This window comes from Physeter macrocephalus, chromosome 2 (assembly GCF_002837175.3).
Source record: "Physeter macrocephalus isolate SW-GA chromosome 2, ASM283717v5, whole genome shotgun sequence".
In the NCBI taxonomy this organism is placed as follows: domain Eukaryota; kingdom Metazoa; phylum Chordata; class Mammalia; order Artiodactyla; family Physeteridae; genus Physeter; species Physeter macrocephalus.
In genome coordinates, this window is record NC_041215.1 from 14,439,358 (window position 1) to 14,457,034 (window position 17,677).

Below are 17,677 nucleotides of genomic sequence, written 5' to 3' on the forward strand. Positions count from 1 at the left end.
CGCCTTCCACTTAGAGATAGTTCCCCTCACTATTTGCACAACCATTACCTTGGCGGTGCGCACGGCCCTCCAGGCAGGCCGGACCACGTTCTGCAGGTGAGGAAACCGGGACATAACTCAGTGGCACTCAAAGAGCATCAGCAAACACTGGGGCATCCTGAACCTCCCTGAAATTGACAGCTCACTCCAACTGCCAGATGAGAAGTTTCTAAGCCAGAGCTAAGGTGAACACTGCCGAGAGAACTGAGACATGAGAAAGAGCTTTCATAAATCCTGAAGAAAAAGACATCCCAATTTAAAAATGAGCAAAGGATAAGAAAAAGGTGATTGTGAAAGAAGAGATGCAGAAAAGTTAGGGGAGATGTTCAATTTAGGTACTGTAAAATAGAATGAAATGCTAGTTGTTTGCTATCAGGTTGACAAAGTCAAAGAGAGGTGCCATGCAGGATTGGCAAAGGTGGAAACACATCTTGGGCCCTGCCAGTGGGAAAATAAACTGAGTGGAATGGCCTTCTGGATGCCAATGCAACAACATGTGATAAATGTGTATGCCCCTGATATGCAGGCTTAATGTGATTCTTTGTTGATACAGATAAGATTACTCTAAAATTTATACAGAAAGGCAAAGGAGCTAAAACAATGTTGAAAAAGAATAAAGTGGGAGGAATCAGTCCACTCAATTCCAAGGCTTGCTATAAAACTACAGTAATTACGACAGTGTGGCACTGATGGAGGGAAAGACACGTAGAACCATGGAACAGAACAGCGAGCCCAGGAACAAACCCACACAGATATGCCCAGTTGACTTCTGACAAAGGTGCAAAAGCCACTCAGGAGGAAAGAGGCCTTTTCCACAAATGGTGCTGGAGCAACTAGCCATCCAGAGGAAGAGAATAAGCCTGGAGATCTAAGTCTCACACTTTTTACAAAATTAACTCCAAGTGGATCATGGACGTAAATGTAAAACTATAAAACTTTTAGGAAAAAACAGAGGAGAAAATATTCAGGATCAGGGGCTGGGCAAAGAGTTCAGACTTGCCACCAAAAGCCTGATTCATAAGAAAAAAAAATTGATAAACTGGACCTCATCAAAATTTTAAATGTTTGATCTACAAAAGACCCTGATAAGAGGATGCAGAGACAAGCTACAGATTAGAAGGAAATACAGCTGACCCTTGAACAACGTGGGGGTTAGGGGTGCCCGCCCTCCACACAGTCAGAAATCTGAGTGTAACTTATAGTCAGCCCTCCATATACAGTTCCTCTGTACCTGCAGTTCCACATCTATGGAGTCAACCAACCTCAGATCAAGTAGTACTGTAATACACATTTACTGAAAAAAATAAAATAAAAATTCTTTTAAAAATAAAGAAAAATGAAAAGAAAAAATTCACATATAAGTGAACCTGTGCAGATCAAACCTGTGTTGTTCAAATGTCAACCGTATTTGCCAATCACATATCCAACAAAGGACTAGTATCTGCAATACATAAAGAACTCTCAAAACTCAACAACAAAAAAGGAAACAATCCAATGAGAATATGAACATAAGACATGAAGGAACAATTCACCAAAGAGGATATACAGATGGCAAATAAGCACATGAAAAGATGGCCAGCATATCGTTAGCTAGGAAATGTAAATGAAAAACCACTGTGACAGAGAACTATATTCAATATACTGTAATAACCGATAATGGAAAAGAACCTGAACAGTTACACATATAACTGAATCATTTTGCTGTACTAACACATTATAATCAACTATACTTCAATTAAAAAAAATTGTCTTGAAAAACCACAGTGAGAGGCCACCACACACCTAATGGAATGGCTAAAACAAGAAATAGTGACACCGGGACTTCCCTGGTGGCACAGTGGTTAAGAATCCGCTTGCCAATTCAGGAGACACGGGTTCAAGCCCCGGTCCAGGAAGATTCCACATGTCGCGGAGCAACTAAGCCCGCGCGCCACAACTACTGAGCCTGCGCTCTAGAGCCCGCGAGCCACAACTACGGAGCCCACATGCCACAACTACTGAAGCCTGCATGCCTAGAGCCTGACTGAGCCTGCGCTCTAGAGCCCGCGAGCCACAACTACGGAGCCCACATGGCACAACTACTGAAGCCTGCATGCCTAGAGCCTGTGCTCCACAGCAAGAGAAGCCACTGCAATGAGAAGCCCATGCACCGCAATGAAGAGTAGCTCCCGCTCGCGGCAACTGGAGAAAGCCTGTGCGCAGCAACGAAGACCCAACGCAGCCAAAAATAAGAATAAATAAATTTATTAAAAAAAAAAAAGAATTGGTGACACTGGTAAGCATGCAGAGAAACTGGATCACTCATACGGAGCTTGTGGGAATGTAAAAAGGTACAACTACTCTGGAAAACAGCTTGGCAGCTATTTAAAAAAAAACTAAACTAAACATGCAACTATCACAGGACCCAGCAACTGTCCTGGGCATTCATCCAGAGAAATGAAGACTTAAGTTCACAGAACATCCTGTACTCAAATGTTTAGTGCAGCTTTATTCATAATCGCCCAAAACTGAAGCACACCAGATCTCCTTCAATGGGTAACTGCTTCAATGAACCGTGGTCCCACAGCACCATGGAATACTACTTGCCTATGAAAAGGAATCAACTACAGATATATACAACAACCCGGGAGAATCTCCGGAGGATTATACTGAGTGAAAAAGGCCAATCTCCAAAGGTTACATACTGTATGATTCCACTGTACATTATTAAAATGCTGAAATTATAGAAATGAACAGATTAGTGGTTGCCAAGGATTCAGAAAGGAATGAGGTGGGAGGGAAGTGGGTGTGGCTGTAAAAGGGCAACTAGAGAGATCCCTGTGGGGATGGAACCGTTCTGTATCTGACTGTAGCAATGTCAATGTTTTGGTTAGGATGGTGTCCTAGAGATTTGCAAAATATTACTACTGGAGGGCTTCCCTGGTGGCGCAGTGGTTGAGAATCTGCCTGCTAATGCAGGGGACACGGGTTCGAGCCCTGGTCTGGGAAGGTCCCACATGCCGCGGAGCAACTGGGCCCGTGAGCCACAACTACTGAGCCTGCGCGTCTGGAGCTTGCGTTCCGCAACAAGAGAGGCCGCGACAGTGAGAGGCCCGCGCGCTGCGATGAAGAGTGGCCCCCGCTCGCCGCAACTAGAGAAAGCCCTCGCACAGAAACGAAGACCCAACACAGCCAAAAATAAATAAATAAAATTAAAAAAAAAAAAATTACCACTGGAGAAAACCAGATAAAGAATACACAGGATCTCTCTGCATCATTGTTTTTTAACAATTGCATGTGAATCTACAATTACCTCAAAATTTAAAAAATTTTTTTAAAAAAGAGACTCAGGAGATCTCACAACCAAATGCAAGGTGATATTTTTAGATAATCAGGGAAATTTGAATATGGACTGGGTATCAGATTATTATTAATTAAGTTGTGGTATAGCACTGTGGTAATGTAAAAGAAAACAGTCTCAGCTACTAGAAGTGCATATCGAAATATGATTTCTAAGATGAAAAACACTTCGGTAAAGACATTTGCAAAACGTTGGCATCTGTTGTGAACGGGTGGTGAGTACATGGGAGTTCATTAAACTCTTCCCTCTACTTTTAGTGTGCTTAAAATTTTACATAATTAAAGACCAACATTTGATGTGTTTCTGCTCTGGCAAGGATTTTAATGGTACAAGCTGCTTCAGGTTTAAGTGTGATAAATGAAAAGTAGCTTTATCACTGGCAGGATCGTGCTTTTGTCAAATAATAAAAACCAGAATTTCTTTATTTGTTAATTTCTTTAACAAATAATTTCTTTCTTTTTATTATTTGACAAAACCAGAATTTGCTTTTGTCAAATAATAAAAACCAGAATTTCTTTAGGCCTTCCCGATACTCTAGGGTCTCCTCCTGGGATTCTGTAATGATTAGATATGCAGGAAGGCAGAAGGGCAAGAGGGTTAGATAAGTTTGCCCTTCTTCAGGGTGGGACTGCAGATGACAGTAAAGGACTGGAAATAGTCAAGAACTAGTTAAGCCAATAATGAACTGCTGTGTCTCCTTGGGACAGAATACCACAGAACGGTAAAAATGGCACAGGGAGAACGTTTACGATGTTTGCTCAAGTGAAAAGGGAGGGCCCAAATCAGCACGCAGTTATGACCTGGCTGGTAAGCACACAGTGATCACATCCACTTGGATCTAAACCTGGCAGGACGGACACCACATGTGTACAGTGATTCCTACCTGTGAACTGGCTGCCTCTCCCGGCTTTCTGAGTTCTCCAGTGATCCACGTTAGCACACACTGCTTTTTGTAAATAGGACAGAAAAGGGAAAAGGAGACGCAAAAGGAGAAGAGGGATCTGAAGGATGATACACAATTCTCCCCAGGGACCCAAATGACCGCCATGACGAAGGCCAGCTGAAGACGTGTGCCTGCCATTTGGCACAGAATGCGGGGCCTCCCTCCGACCCACGCAGAACTCAGGGCCTGCAGTGGGGACATGACATGGGGGAGTTCTCTTACAAGGAGAACCAAAGAGCAAGAGAACCACACCTGAAAGTTTAGACATACAATGAGGCATCAATGTGAACAAGCCAGGAAGGGGGAGTTTAGGGTGAGACGCCATCTGGAAGAACACAGAATCAGGTGTGAAAGCTTCCATGCTCCGGGAGTCCAGCACTCTCAATCCCATCTACCGGAAACAGAAGTGAGGAAGGAACAAAAGTCACTGGAGGCAGCCTTCCTGCTCCAACACACTGCCCTGCACAGGATGCAGGACCAGGCAGGAATGGCAGACACAATGAGATGACAGGTCTGCACACCCCTTGCTGAGAGGTCAGAATGTCATCCTGTCCTCCTGAAGGCGACCTGAGAAGACGCGCTCGTGAGAAGGTGAACTGAGTATGCACTCGGATCGGGTGACAGGAGGGAGGGGAGGAAGCTAGGGAGAGACTGCCATCATCCTCCAGGAGAATGAGGCCCAAAGAATACAGCCATCCACGATGCAGAAACACACAGAGAAGAGGGGGCTGCTCCCCCTTGAACATGTTTCTCTGGGATGTCCCTATGGGACGTCGAGGTGGAAATCTCTTTTCCATTCCAGCAGTATCTATGGAGTGCCTGCCTGGTCCCAGGCACTGGCCTCCATGGGGGTGCAACAGTGAATAAGGGGACCACACCCCCACCCCAGCCTCTTGGAACGCCTGGTCTAGAGGAGAATGTCATTAGACATGACAACACACGCAGCGGGCTGTAAGTGCTATGAGGAAAAGACAGGATGGAGGGCAACTCTGTAGCCCACAGACACACACCTGCAAGGGCAGGGAGACAGCGGCTACGCTGCTGAGCCTGCCCGAGGGGACACGAGACAACCAACAGGCTGAGGAGCACCCACACGGATGCGATGGGGGAAGACAGGCCCACAACGGAGACAGAAGGAGGTGCCGTTGGCAAGAAAACACCAAGGGAGTGGGGTCCTGTGGGGACCAGGGGACGGGCACAGAGAGAGGGGTACAGTGTTGAGTACAGCCATGCAGAGGAGCAGGTGGATGGCACTGGAGAGGGACCTTGCCCAGGCAGTGTGGGTGGGGCAGGGAGCAGATTCCAGCCAAACACTGCAGCTTAAAATCAACGTGGCCCTGGGGACTTCCCTGATGGTCCAGTGGTTAAGACTCTGCGCTTCCACTGCATGGGGCATGGGTTCGATCCCTGGTCGGGGATCGTGGAGTGCCCCCACCAACACAAAAAAATTTTTTTCAATTAAAAAATAAATAAATAAAAAGATCAAGGTAGCCCTGGCCTCCCTGCAGCCCTCCCTGGACACCACTCCTTCAGGTGTCGCAGAGAACACCCCCGCCCCATGATTTCCATTCTATCTTCCCTTCCTCCATTCGATGGACCAGGCCCTGAAGAGGCCCTGGGGAGACTCATAAGGGCGACATCTTAGCAGTAAGTGCCCCCTACACAGCAGGGCACCTACGGCCCTCCTTGAAAGCACCCGTTTCTCACGGTGCTCCCAACTTGCCCCAAGTGTGCCCCGAACCTTCCCAAAATTCCTTTCCTACATCGGCCACCCCAGGGTTCCAACATCCCTGCCATCTTCTGAGCCCTGGCCCAACATTACACGAGGACCCAGGGATCCCCAGGACAGATCGAGTCAGCAGCTCTCTGTGCCTCCTCCCTGCTCCCCTCTGTAGGTGCACGACCAGCCTCACACTGCCCACTGCTCTTCCTCAGAGCCTAGGAGCCCTCTAGGCACCAGGCACCAAGCCAAGCTCCCAGATTCCACTGTGAGCGGAAAGGCAGTCCCCGTCACCGCAGAGCAGAGCATCACATCACGGTCTGGTCAGGGAACAAACACACAAAGGCACTGGCAAGGCAGCACAGGAATGGAGCTTTGTCCTGCCGGGGAGGCAGGTAGACAGCACTAGGTAGACAGAGCAGTGAGGGTGGCCTTCCAACCCCCTCCTCGCTCTGCACACACCTCTGCCCAGGTCCCAGCCTCTCAGCTGGAACCTCACCTTCACCAGCTTCCCCCTCCATCCCATTGGGCACGAGGTCACGCCCCTGCTCGAAGACCCTCTGTGGTTGCTGAGGGAGTGTGAAGCTCCACCCGGCCATGCTTTTGATGCACCCCAAAGCCACCTCCTCGCCCTGCCAGGTTAACTTCCCCCAAACTCACCCGTACACACACACACACACTCACTTGCTCACAGACACACACAGCCGTCAAGCCTCGCCTTCCTTCCTGGTCTGGCAGATGCTCTACTGAACACACTGTGCACCTTTCACCCTTGTCTGGGCACAAATTATGCTGGGGGGACGGGGGATCTGCCTGCTGAAAGCCAGTTACCTTCCAGCCCCAGCACCAAACCCCCTGCTTAAGACGTTGCCCAAATTCCAACTGAAATGAGTCCCTCTCTCCCACATTCCTAATTTATGTTAAGGCTACTGTTATGACCAGGACACTCCCTACATTTCACTCCTTGGGGGGTGGAGGTTTCACATTTATTCAACCCCACCCACAACGCTGGGCCCATACCTTCAGGAAAAGTTTGTTCATGGGACAGGTGAGATTTAGATGAAACCTCGGGATGGAGTGGGTAAGATGGGTGGAGAGTGGTCAGTTCTCAGGCAGACAAAGCTCCACCCCTCAGACTTCCCTGGTGGCACAGTGGTTAAGAATCCGCCTGCCAATGCAGGGGACACGAGTCCCAGCCCTGGTCCGGGAAGATCTCACACGCCGCAGAGCAACTAAGCCTGTGCACCACAACTACTGAGCCTGCGCTCTAGAGCCCACTAGCCACAGCTACTGAGCCTGCGCTCTAGAGCCCACGAGCCACAACTACTGAAGCCTGCACTCCTAGAGCCCGTGCTCTGCAACAAGAGAAGCCACCGCAATGAGAAGCCCGCGCACCGCAATGAAGAGCAGCCCCCCGCTCGCTGCAACTAGAGAAAGCCCACGCGCAGCAATAAAGACCCAATGCAGCCAAAAATTAAAAATAAATAAATAAATTTATTTAAAAAAAAAAAGCTCCACCCCTCAGAGGCAGAGTGAAAAGCTACAAAGCCTCTCAGGGCCTCAGTTTCCCCACCTGTAAAATGGAGATAATACAGTGACTGACCTGATCATTTCTGTAAGTATCAAATGAGAATATGTAGGTAACTAAATGTCCATCGACAGATGGATGGATAAAGATGTGGCACATATATACAATGGAATATTACTCAGCCATAAAAAGGAACGAAATTTGAGTTATTTGTAGTGAGGTGGATGGACGTAGAGTCTGTCATACAGAGGGAAGTAAGTCAGCCATAAAAAGAAAGGAAATTGAGTTATTTGTAGTGAGGTGGATGGACCTGGAGTCTGTCATACAGAGGGAAGTAAGTCAGAAGGAGAAAAACAAATACTGTGTGCTAACACATATATATGGAATCTGCAAAAATGGTACTGATGAACCTAGTGGCAGGGTAGGAATAAAGACGCAGACGTTGAGAACGGACTTGAGGACACAGGGAGGAAGGGGAGGCTGGGACGCAGTGAGAGAGTAGCACTGACATACATACACTACCAAATGTAAAATGGATGGCCGGTGGGAAGCAGCTGCATAGCACGGGGAGATCAGCTCGGTGCTTTGTGACCACCTAGAGGGGTGGGATAGGGAGGGTGGGAGGGAGGCTCAAGAAGGAGGGGATATGCGGATACGTGTGTGCATATGGCTGATTCACTTTGTTGTACTGGCAGAAACTAATACAACATTGTGAAGCAATTATACTCCACTGTGAAGCAATTATACGCCAGTATAAAAAAAAAATCATACACTCAAAAAAAAAAAGAATATGTAGGTAAAACACACCCTACAAAGGGAAGCAGTTGTTATAACTATTTTTATGGTGGTTGTTATTATTGTTACTGAGACAGAAGAACAGGTTTTATCTACAAAGAACTGTCATCCTTACAGCTGTCCGTGACAAATGATCTTTTTACCAAACAATAAAATATTTCACCAAATGTTGGACACGCTATAGTATACATCATACTCGTTTTCTTACTCAACTAGTTGGCTGAGCCGCTCCCAATACCAGGACAGAAGAGTCTTTACCAGTTCTCTTAGTCTCAGTGGTTGTTTTTTTTAAACATACAATTTCACACATAGTAGGGTTGAGTACATACCTATAAAAACCCACTTACAGGGTTGTGAATTAAAGAATATTTTCCAGTGGCAAAACGGCAACAAAAAAATCAAAAAGTCAAATGCCAATAACTAAAAACTTGGCCTGCAAGAAAATGCTGATTCCTTGGCCTGAGTGTGAACACCACAGTGACCCACAGGATTGCCCGACCCACGAGGCATCATGGGTATCAGCTCATCCCTTTGGGAACCCTCTTCTCCATAGAGGTAGTGTTCAAAATGTTCAAAATGATGTAGGGGTGCACTGAGGGCACAGAAGCCGCCCTAATCTTTATCAAAGAAAACACCCAAAGGGAGAAACATCTGTGATAACACATACCAAAGTCTATAGGGTTCTGGGACCTCCAATAGTGCCGTTTCTCGGGTGTGGGGGAATTTAGAGGGCTAATCCATCCCCAAAACTTCAGAGTCCTTGTTAAGCAGTCTCCTAAAGAGGGCCTCACTGTCAAGTTTTTTTCTTGTTTAATCTTTACTCTTTAAAAACAGCCTGAAAGAAGATAGTTTTCTTTCTCCACTGGAAATGTAAAGTTGAAAAGCTCATCCTATGTGGGTTAAGAAAAGGCAATCTTCTATGGATCAACAGGGATGCTTGTTACTGTCACGAGTAAACCAGAGAACCCCTTCCCACACCCTCTCACAGCAGAAGTGAAGAGGCATCGGGAACCCTGGGGAGGGGTGGGGGCCTGGCCATCAGGATGCTGGCCCAGGGATGAGGGGGGTGCCCTGACTTTCGTCACCAGTAGAGTACGTACATGCCTGCTTCTTCACCCAAGACATAAAATACAAAATGTTCCCACCAATCGACTACCAACAAGAGCAGCTAGAGACTGCGCTCCTGGCTGCTATTCAGAGCATGCAGCAATCAACAGGTGACGATCACCTGCCTGCTTCAGATGCTGGGACACAGAAGGGATAGAGCTGCTCCTGCCCTCCCAGGAGCCCACAACATGGCATCCACGGAAGTTTTAGATCTGTGGGCCAACCCAGACACCCCACCTCCCCAGGAGGTCTGACACCAGGCATTTTACCTCTCTCCCTTTTCAGTTTCCTTGTTCAGAAATAAGCACAAGAATGATGACAATGACACCTCCCTGACAGGGAGTCAGTGGTGAATGGGCACAAAGTGGGTATCCAACCACACTCCCTTACTTCCATGCAAGACCTGTGCCCAAAATCTCTCCGCAACATCACTCTGGGACATCCCGGGTGACCAGAGTCTGGGAACGGGGGCTTTGACTGGCAGAGTGGATAGGAGGCACAAACTATAAAGATGGGGGTGGAAGGGCGAGCAGCCAGACTGAAAGGCTGCACACCTCTGCTTCCTCCGGTCCTACTGGAACAGAGGAGGGAAAAGAAAAAGGGAGATGCAGGTCTCCTCTTCCTCCTCCCCTATGTCCAGCCCAGTGGAGGCAATTCATTCCACTTCTGCGGGCTGCCACCGGACCTCCACGAGGATGTCCGCCACAGGGTGTCCAGATTATCCGTGCCTGGGAGCCCGGCTCCAGTTCAGCCATCTGAAGGGCAGGTGTTCAGTTTTATTTATCTCGGGTCTGAGCTAGCACAAAGTAGGTGCTCAGTAAATGTAACATGGTGGGGGGGTGTCCCCAGGAGATGGGCTGTGCCTCAATGTGGGGTCTGGCCCAGCCTGGAGGGCCTGCTGCAAAGGTGATGAAGGTCTGGTCTCAACAGACACAGCCACCACCTGGTGCCACCCACCTGACTCCCACAAAGGCTTGTCTTGTCCTGCTGGCTGCCCACACCACACCTGCTTCTTCCTCCTGCTTCCTGCCCCCACTCAGAGGATCCCTGTCCAGGTAGCCAATCCACATATTCCTTTGATCATCAGCCGTTCTGCTCTTCCAGAAACCTCAGGCCAGGTTGCTCTGTACCACTTCAGGACTGTAGCACAGCAAATGTCTCTGAGCTAGTACCCAGCTCTGGGCATTCCCTGTATAAGCAGTCAGACAATCTAAACGTGTCACTTCACTCCTCAAGAACTGCCAGAGCTCCTAACTGCCTCTCATAATGTGGACCTGCCCTACCCGTCAGCCTTTAGTTCAACAGATGACTCCTAGCACGTAGGGTACAAGGTCAAGTTAAAACCTGCACAGCCCCTGCCTTTGTTGACACGGTCTAGGCAGTGGGGGAGAAAGACCATCAATCAAATACTCCCACCAACAGAAAATTACAAACTGGTATGTGGAAAAGTACAGGGTATCCCCAAAGGCAGTAACAGAAAAGCTGGGCCAGGCTGTCAGGGAAATGATGTGCCAGCTGAGATATGAAGAGGAGTAGGGATTAACCGGAGATGAAGTAGGGGAAAAAACAATCCAGAGAGGCCATGAATACCATGTGCAAAGGCCCTGAGGCAAGAGAGAATATGCAAGCAACTGAAAGAAGGGCCTAGGGGCTGCAGGGCAGAGGAACAGGTCTGGGAGGTGCAGGATACAGGGGCACTGTGTGCTGGGTGGGGCAGAGGCCTGATCCAGTCCATAGACAATGACAGCCGGGCACCACCTGTCCCTGCTTTCAGCCAGTATGTACAAAAGGAGGAGAACCGACTATCAGCCAGTCCAGAACACAGTCAGTAAATCGATTCTGCTATCAAGAACTGCAACAATCCCACTCAGCAGGCAGAGCCGGGCGGGTGGCAATCTGAGGAGACGGCTGTTTGCGGTCATCTGTAACCTCTACTTCCCCCTCCATCAGCCTGTAGCAGTAAGACTGCTGTGGCGGGCAAAGCACTCCACACAGGAGCAGCCTTTGGGCCACAGAGCAGGCAGATCTCCTTTCCTCCCCCTGCATCAGCCACTCTCTGGACAAGCAGACACCCTGTCAGGCCCTTTTGTCTCAGGCCAATTTGTAGGCCAGGCACAGACTCCTGTGTCCCATTTTACCATGCCACCTCCTTCCCTTCAACCCTAAGTCACCCTAGTTAAAAGAGGGACATGTACCCCAAAGTCCCATCCCCGGCCTCACATTCGGCCCTTTGAGCTGGAGTTCCAGTTTCTTGGCTTTCGCTCATTCTGCTCTGCCTCTGTCAGAAATGCCATGCCTCCCTCCCTTCCCAGGATCTCCACGGCCCAGTCCAAATGCCCCTTCTCCTCCAGGCAGCCGTCTCCAACACACCCAAGTGCAAGCAAGTCACCCGGCCCTCCTCCAGCTGGGACCTGAGCCTCCCCAGCCTGAGCAGAGTGCACTCTCCCTGCGGGCCGGGCATGGCCCACTCTTTCCTCCATCAGCCTCTGGAAGCACTGAGTACCCACTGCAGCAGGAAAGCCTGCTGATCCCTCATAAAGCAGGTCTTTCCATCTCCCCCTCCACCTTCAAAAACAATAAAATAAAAATGTAAACAAGTGATCTTCTCTCCACCAGACTCCATAGAACCTAATGATGAAGTAGCAGGACCACTGTTTAAAAATAAAATGAGACCTCACACTACCATAACGTTTGGCAGCTTAAAAAAAAAAAAAAAAAAAAAAAAAAAATTCCAAGACAGGAAACTGCAGTGCAAGGCAGAGCCCAGGACGGGGGTCAGAAGAGCTGTGTCAGCGTGAGCTTGCTGGGTGCCACCTTTGGCAAGTGACATAAGGTCTCTGGGCCTCAGTTTACCCCTTTATATAAAGCGAGGATGACTGACCAGGGTGACTGGGAGGATAATCTGAGCCATCCAAATGCCTTTCCTACTCAGTCCTTGGAGCCTGTGTGGACTCCAGGCCTTCCCAGACCTCCGTATCTGACTGTGTCCTCCTCGGCTTTACACTTCTCACAGCGCAGATGGCATCACTATACTGTGTACGTGTTTGTTCATTTCTGTACGTCTGCGCCCTCTCCTTAGAGCCTCAGCTTCCTGTGGCAGGATGGTCTTCAGGTTTGCTGGTACATCCTGCTGCCCAGAAATCACCAGCCAAGAGAAGATGCCCAGTAAATGTTTGAACAAACAGCGTGCTACACAAATGAAGGCACTTTGCACACACGTCTATCACCCTGAGGGATTCTGACACTCCACTGTTGTGAGACAGATGAAACAGGTATAGGGTATTATTCCCAATTTGCAGATGGGGAAACTGAGGTGCAGAAAGTACTGCATAACTGAGGTCACTGAAAGAATATCTGGGAACCCTAACATTGAAAAACAGGCACCCTGAAGGGGCCTTAAATGATAATGGGGCTCCGAGAGCACCGTCCCGAGGAAGAGTATCGAGTAGCTTTCCGAGTGAGTGCTGGCTACTCAGTTCAGGTCAAAGTGGACAGTACCCCTGGAGTGGGGCTGATGAGGTGCCTCTCACCACCTGTGGCCGGGGCTGTCGGCACAGCCTGAGGCATCAGAGAGTGGACACTCTATCCAATACATCTGATCAAAGACAGTCACTTGCTGCCCCCATCAACTGATCAGGATTAAGAACCAGGCAGGGGAAAGTTGTTTTAAAGCTCAAAGTTGGGGCAGAAGAGGCAAAACTTACATGTTTGTGCTTTACCGGGAGCCACGTAGTCAACAAAAACCAGGTTGAGGCAGGTCAGAAGACAGAGACAGCCAGGGAACTCTGGATCTTACAGGGTGAGCCAAATTTACTCTAAAACCTGGCTCTCACAACATTGTAAAGCAACTATACTCCAATAAAAATTAATTTAAAAAATAAATAAATAAAACCTGGCTCTCTACCCGCCCCCAATTTATACTGCATTAACATTCTAGTAAGACACAGAAACTAGCAATTATTTTGGAGGAAAAAAAAAACAAGGGACAAAAGGACAAACAAGTGTCCCAAGCACTGAGTCTTCATTCCAGACACATTTGCCTGGTGCTGCTGTGGGCCAGCAGGCTGCCTAGAAGAGCGGAAAGAGCAGGGCTCTGCAGGCAGACAGATGTGGGTTTTCAACCCCAGCTCTGTACCCACCAGCTATGGGACTTCAGCAAGTTACTTAATTTCTCTGGGTCTCAGTTTCCCATTTGAAAAATGGGAATAAAACACTCTTAAAACAGTGGTACCCATTAAAAAGAAGCATATGACTAAGTGGGGAGAAGGAAGAAGGAACTCCTTGGGCACCGGGCAGACTCTCATTGTCACTGAGCCTGACGCTCTCCTCCCATTACCATTGTTCCCTGGGTCTGGTGGCCACGCAAGGGACCCACAGAAGGTACAGGAGGGAAAACTCCCGTTCAGATGGGGCTGAAGGAAGACAGCAGCAAAGAGGCCTCTGGGGCAGGCAGGATGCAGCAGGAGGTCACAGCATGAGGTTCTAGCCATTGGGGGTTGGGGAAGGTTGGGAGGCGGTGTTAGAGTGCTCTGCACCAGAGGCAGGAACATAACAGAAAGAAAGGGTGCAAGCAGGAGAGGCTGAAATTTGGGAGAAGAGAGACAGTAAAGGCTGAGGGCAGGCTACAGTGACGGACAAGTGATGCAGGGCTCTCGAGGAGGACCAGTCCCAAGGACAGGCCACTGGAGTTAAGGACCACCATGTGCTCTTGTAGGTTACTGGGGCAAGGTCGCCAGTAACCTACAAGAGCACAAGGGGGTACAAAGGGGGTAAGGGACACAGGTGCATTTCCAGGGTGGGCCGCAATTAAAGAGGAGAGGTGAAGGGGGGCGCTGGGAGAAACATAAATCAATGAGACATTGATGGAGGAAAAAATCACTTCTAGAGGGAGAACTCCCTACTCTTCAAGTTGACAAGATTTATATTCAGGGTCAGAGGAGACTACATGGGGAGAGGCCATCACAGATATGGCAGAGTAGGGAGCAGACCAGGAAAGATGCTGATGGGAAAAACGCAGACAGGGCTGAGGCAGAGGAAAAACACCCCACCCTCCACAATCCCACTGGCTACCCGCTTCACTCGCCCTCAGCTGGCCATCCACGTTCCAAGTGTGTCCTATACCTCAATCCAACCAGACCACGGCCTCCTGCTCCAGGGGGCTCCCCTAGTGACCCCAACCAGAAATTATCCTGGAATTATATGAATGCTTCCCCTGTAATAACTGTGAACTCGTGTTAGACTGAACTGAACTCGTGTTAGCCTCAGCTAGACTGGAAGCGCCTGATAGGTCTGTGCCTCACACCTGGTCGACAGGAACATGTGGCGCAGTGCTTCACTTAACAGGTGTAAATGTTGACGTAATTACACAAGGAAGAAAGCCTGGCCATGCCATCATTCAACAAAGGAAAAGGAAAAAGCACACCAGTCAATGACCTGAACTTTTCAGAGACCAGGGGATTCAGGCTGTCGAGCTCCTCGTTCGAATATGCTCCCACCCGCAAGGACCCAGACCCCAGGCCACATGGAGGGAAGAAAAGCCACCTGTGAAGGGTGCTGGGTGGTGCAACTCGCTGGTCCCTGCTTCACGGGTTTACCTGACACTCCCTGGGTGCTGAGCACAGAGTCAGGAGCACTGAACAAGAGATCTGTGTCTGGTCTAATGGGGCCACAGACAGCAAAGAGACCCACAGACATCTGTGGACCGTGACTGGTGCTGACGGGTGGTGTGGCGGAGGCACAGTGCTATGGGAGGGGGACTTACAACAGGTAACCAGCAAAGGCCTCTGGGGAGAATGACATTTGAGCTGCCACTTGAAAGGAGCCAGGCACTGGCACCACCAAGGTAAGAAATAGGGATGAGCACTTCAGGAAGGAGGAACAGCCCGTGGGACATCATAAGGACAGACAGAGCTTAAACTACGAGCAGAACAGAAAAGCCACAAGTATGGCTGCAGTGTGGGTGCCAGGGTGAGAAAGAAGCAGGGGAGGCTGGCAGGCACCTGACCAGCAGGGATTCCTGGGGAGGGATTGGGATTTTATTCTAAAAAATGCTAAGCAGATGAATCACATGACCTGATTCAGGTTTTCACACCTTACTTCACAGCAGCAAACCACTGCCTTCCTCTAAAGCTAATCCTTCATCAGTAACGTAAGAAGTAAGAATCCCCTCTCTTCGTTGTGTGGATAAGCACATGGAAAGCACTTAATAAGCTCCAAAGCACTCAATTAACCTTAGCTATTGTCATCAAAGTTCAAATTAAGGGCTTCTCTGGTGGCGCAGTGGTTAAGAATCTGCCTGCCAATGCAGGAGACACGGGTTCAAGCCCTGGTCCAGGACGATCCCACATGCCACGGAGCAACTAAGCCCGTGCCACAACTACTGAGCCTGAGCTCTAGGGCTTGCGTGTCACAGCTAGCCGCGCGCCTAGAGCCCGTGCCCCACAACGAGAAGCCACCACAATGAGAAGCCCGCGCACCGCAACGAAGAGTAGCCCCCGCTAGCGACAACTAGAGAAAGCCCACGCGCAGGAACGAAGACCAAACGCAGCCAAAAAAAAAATAAAATAAATAAAAAACTTTTTAAAAAAAGTTCAAATTAAGGCAGGTGCCGAAACTGGATAGGAAGTTTTAAAAACCAGGGGCGCTTCCTCATTAAATGAGCCTAAGCCTGTTTCACACCACCCCACACCATACCCTAAAAGGTAGCAACTGGCTATCAATAATAATACCCAACATCTGTAGGGCACTTAATAGTTTACAGAGCACTTTCATATCTGTTAATTAATAACCACCGGTCTCTAATGCTTTTAATTTAGTGACAGTGTTACAAATTGGCTAGTTCTGGCAATATTTAGCAAGTATGCACTGTCTCTCTCCTTGGATCAGCTGACCAGTCATGTCAACTTGCCTAACAGCTCTCCTGGGGTTTGGCATTCTCACAGCTGTAATCTCTATTTCCAAATGTCCAAATCTGCCAGAGAATTAAATAATGGTTATAATTACAGGATCAATGAGTGAGTCCGATGTGCCAAGCACTGTTCTAAGTGCTTTACATGCTTAATCTTCACCTAATCCCAATACTTTTTTATATTCCCATTTTCCAAATGAGGTGGCTGAGGCACAGAGAGGCTAAGAGCTTCGTCCAAGGACAGTCAGAGAAGTAAGCCTCGGAGCCAAGATCTGAACACAAGATGATGTGACCCTGTGTTCTCACTCTCAATCCCAATGCTGTGCTAGATAATTCTGGCAAAGTGCGTATAATACGGTGCTTGGTACAACACAGATATTCAGCAAATAAAGGCAGCTGTTATTAGCAGGACATAGATAGTTTCTAGTTCCCACGAGAGTGTCACCTCCAGGAGAGCAGCGACCTTGTTGGTCTGGGTGACTGCTGCGCTCCCAACACCTAGCCCGACGCACATCTGACGGATGGATAAATGAATGAACGTCCCTCCCAGAAGGCAGGGTTGCCTGCGCATGGCTCTTTTTCGCATGTCTGTGTCGCGCCGCTGATACTGTCCCTTAGTAAGAGCATCTGGCTGATCTGAGGGCACCGCAAGGCGCCCGGAGACTTGCGACCCCCCTCCCTTTCACGGCGCAGGGGTGGCGGAAGCAGCTCCCGGTGGAAGAAGAAAAGAGTCCGGGATCGCACTGCTGGCAGGTCCTGGCTCCGGCGGGGCTCTGCCCTCCGCCGCGGCGGGGACACTGCCGCCCCGGCGTTGGGACCCGGCAGGAGACAAAGACCCGCGAGGCTGCCGCACCCGCAGAAATGCTTGCTCCCCTGGGCCACCTCCCCGGGAGGCAGCCCAATGCTACCGTGCATCACCCGGCCTGGAAGCTGCGGAGAAGGCCGGGCCCCGGGTGGAGCAGACACGCGCTGCGGCCCCGCCTGCGGGGTCGCCGCCCGCAGAGGGTCGCTCTGGTGCGGGAGGCCCAGGGTCGGACCGGCCTGTCACCTTCAGGACCACACGCCCGCCCTCCGCCGGGGCCCCTCAGCGTGAGCCGCCGCCGCCCAGCTGGGCCTCCTCGCGCTTAGGCCTCCCCGCAGCGTCCGCCTAGCGCCCCGCACGGGCGGCGGCGCAGCCCCCGGCCCCCCCCCAAACCGCCTGGCCAGCCCGTACCTGCTGGGAGAGGGGGATGAGCGGGGCCGCCATCTTCCCGCGGACCTCGGCTCCGAGCGCCGGGGAAAACGGGGCGGGGCCGCGC

At 49.8% G+C, this 17,677-nt stretch overlaps 1 protein-coding gene across 13 annotated transcripts in view; it reads right to left on the bottom strand.

The window, feature by feature from the left end:
* The window catches only part of EPS15L1 (epidermal growth factor receptor pathway substrate 15 like 1), a 107,185-nt gene extending 89,508 nt beyond the window's left edge, over nucleotides 1-17,677 (bottom strand). For 10 of the 13 annotated variants that reach the window (XM_028499021.2, XM_007104980.4, XM_007104981.4 and 7 more), the window contains exon 1: nucleotides 17,593-17,668. In XM_028499021.2, the coding sequence (XP_028354822.1) occupies nucleotides 17,593-17,625 (33 nt within the window). In that variant the 5' untranslated portion in view covers nucleotides 17,626-17,668. Of the gene's footprint in view, nucleotides 1-17,592 lie in introns of all 13 variants that reach the window. The other 3 variants (XM_028499024.2, XM_007104982.4, XM_007104978.4) reach the window with 1 other exon arrangement.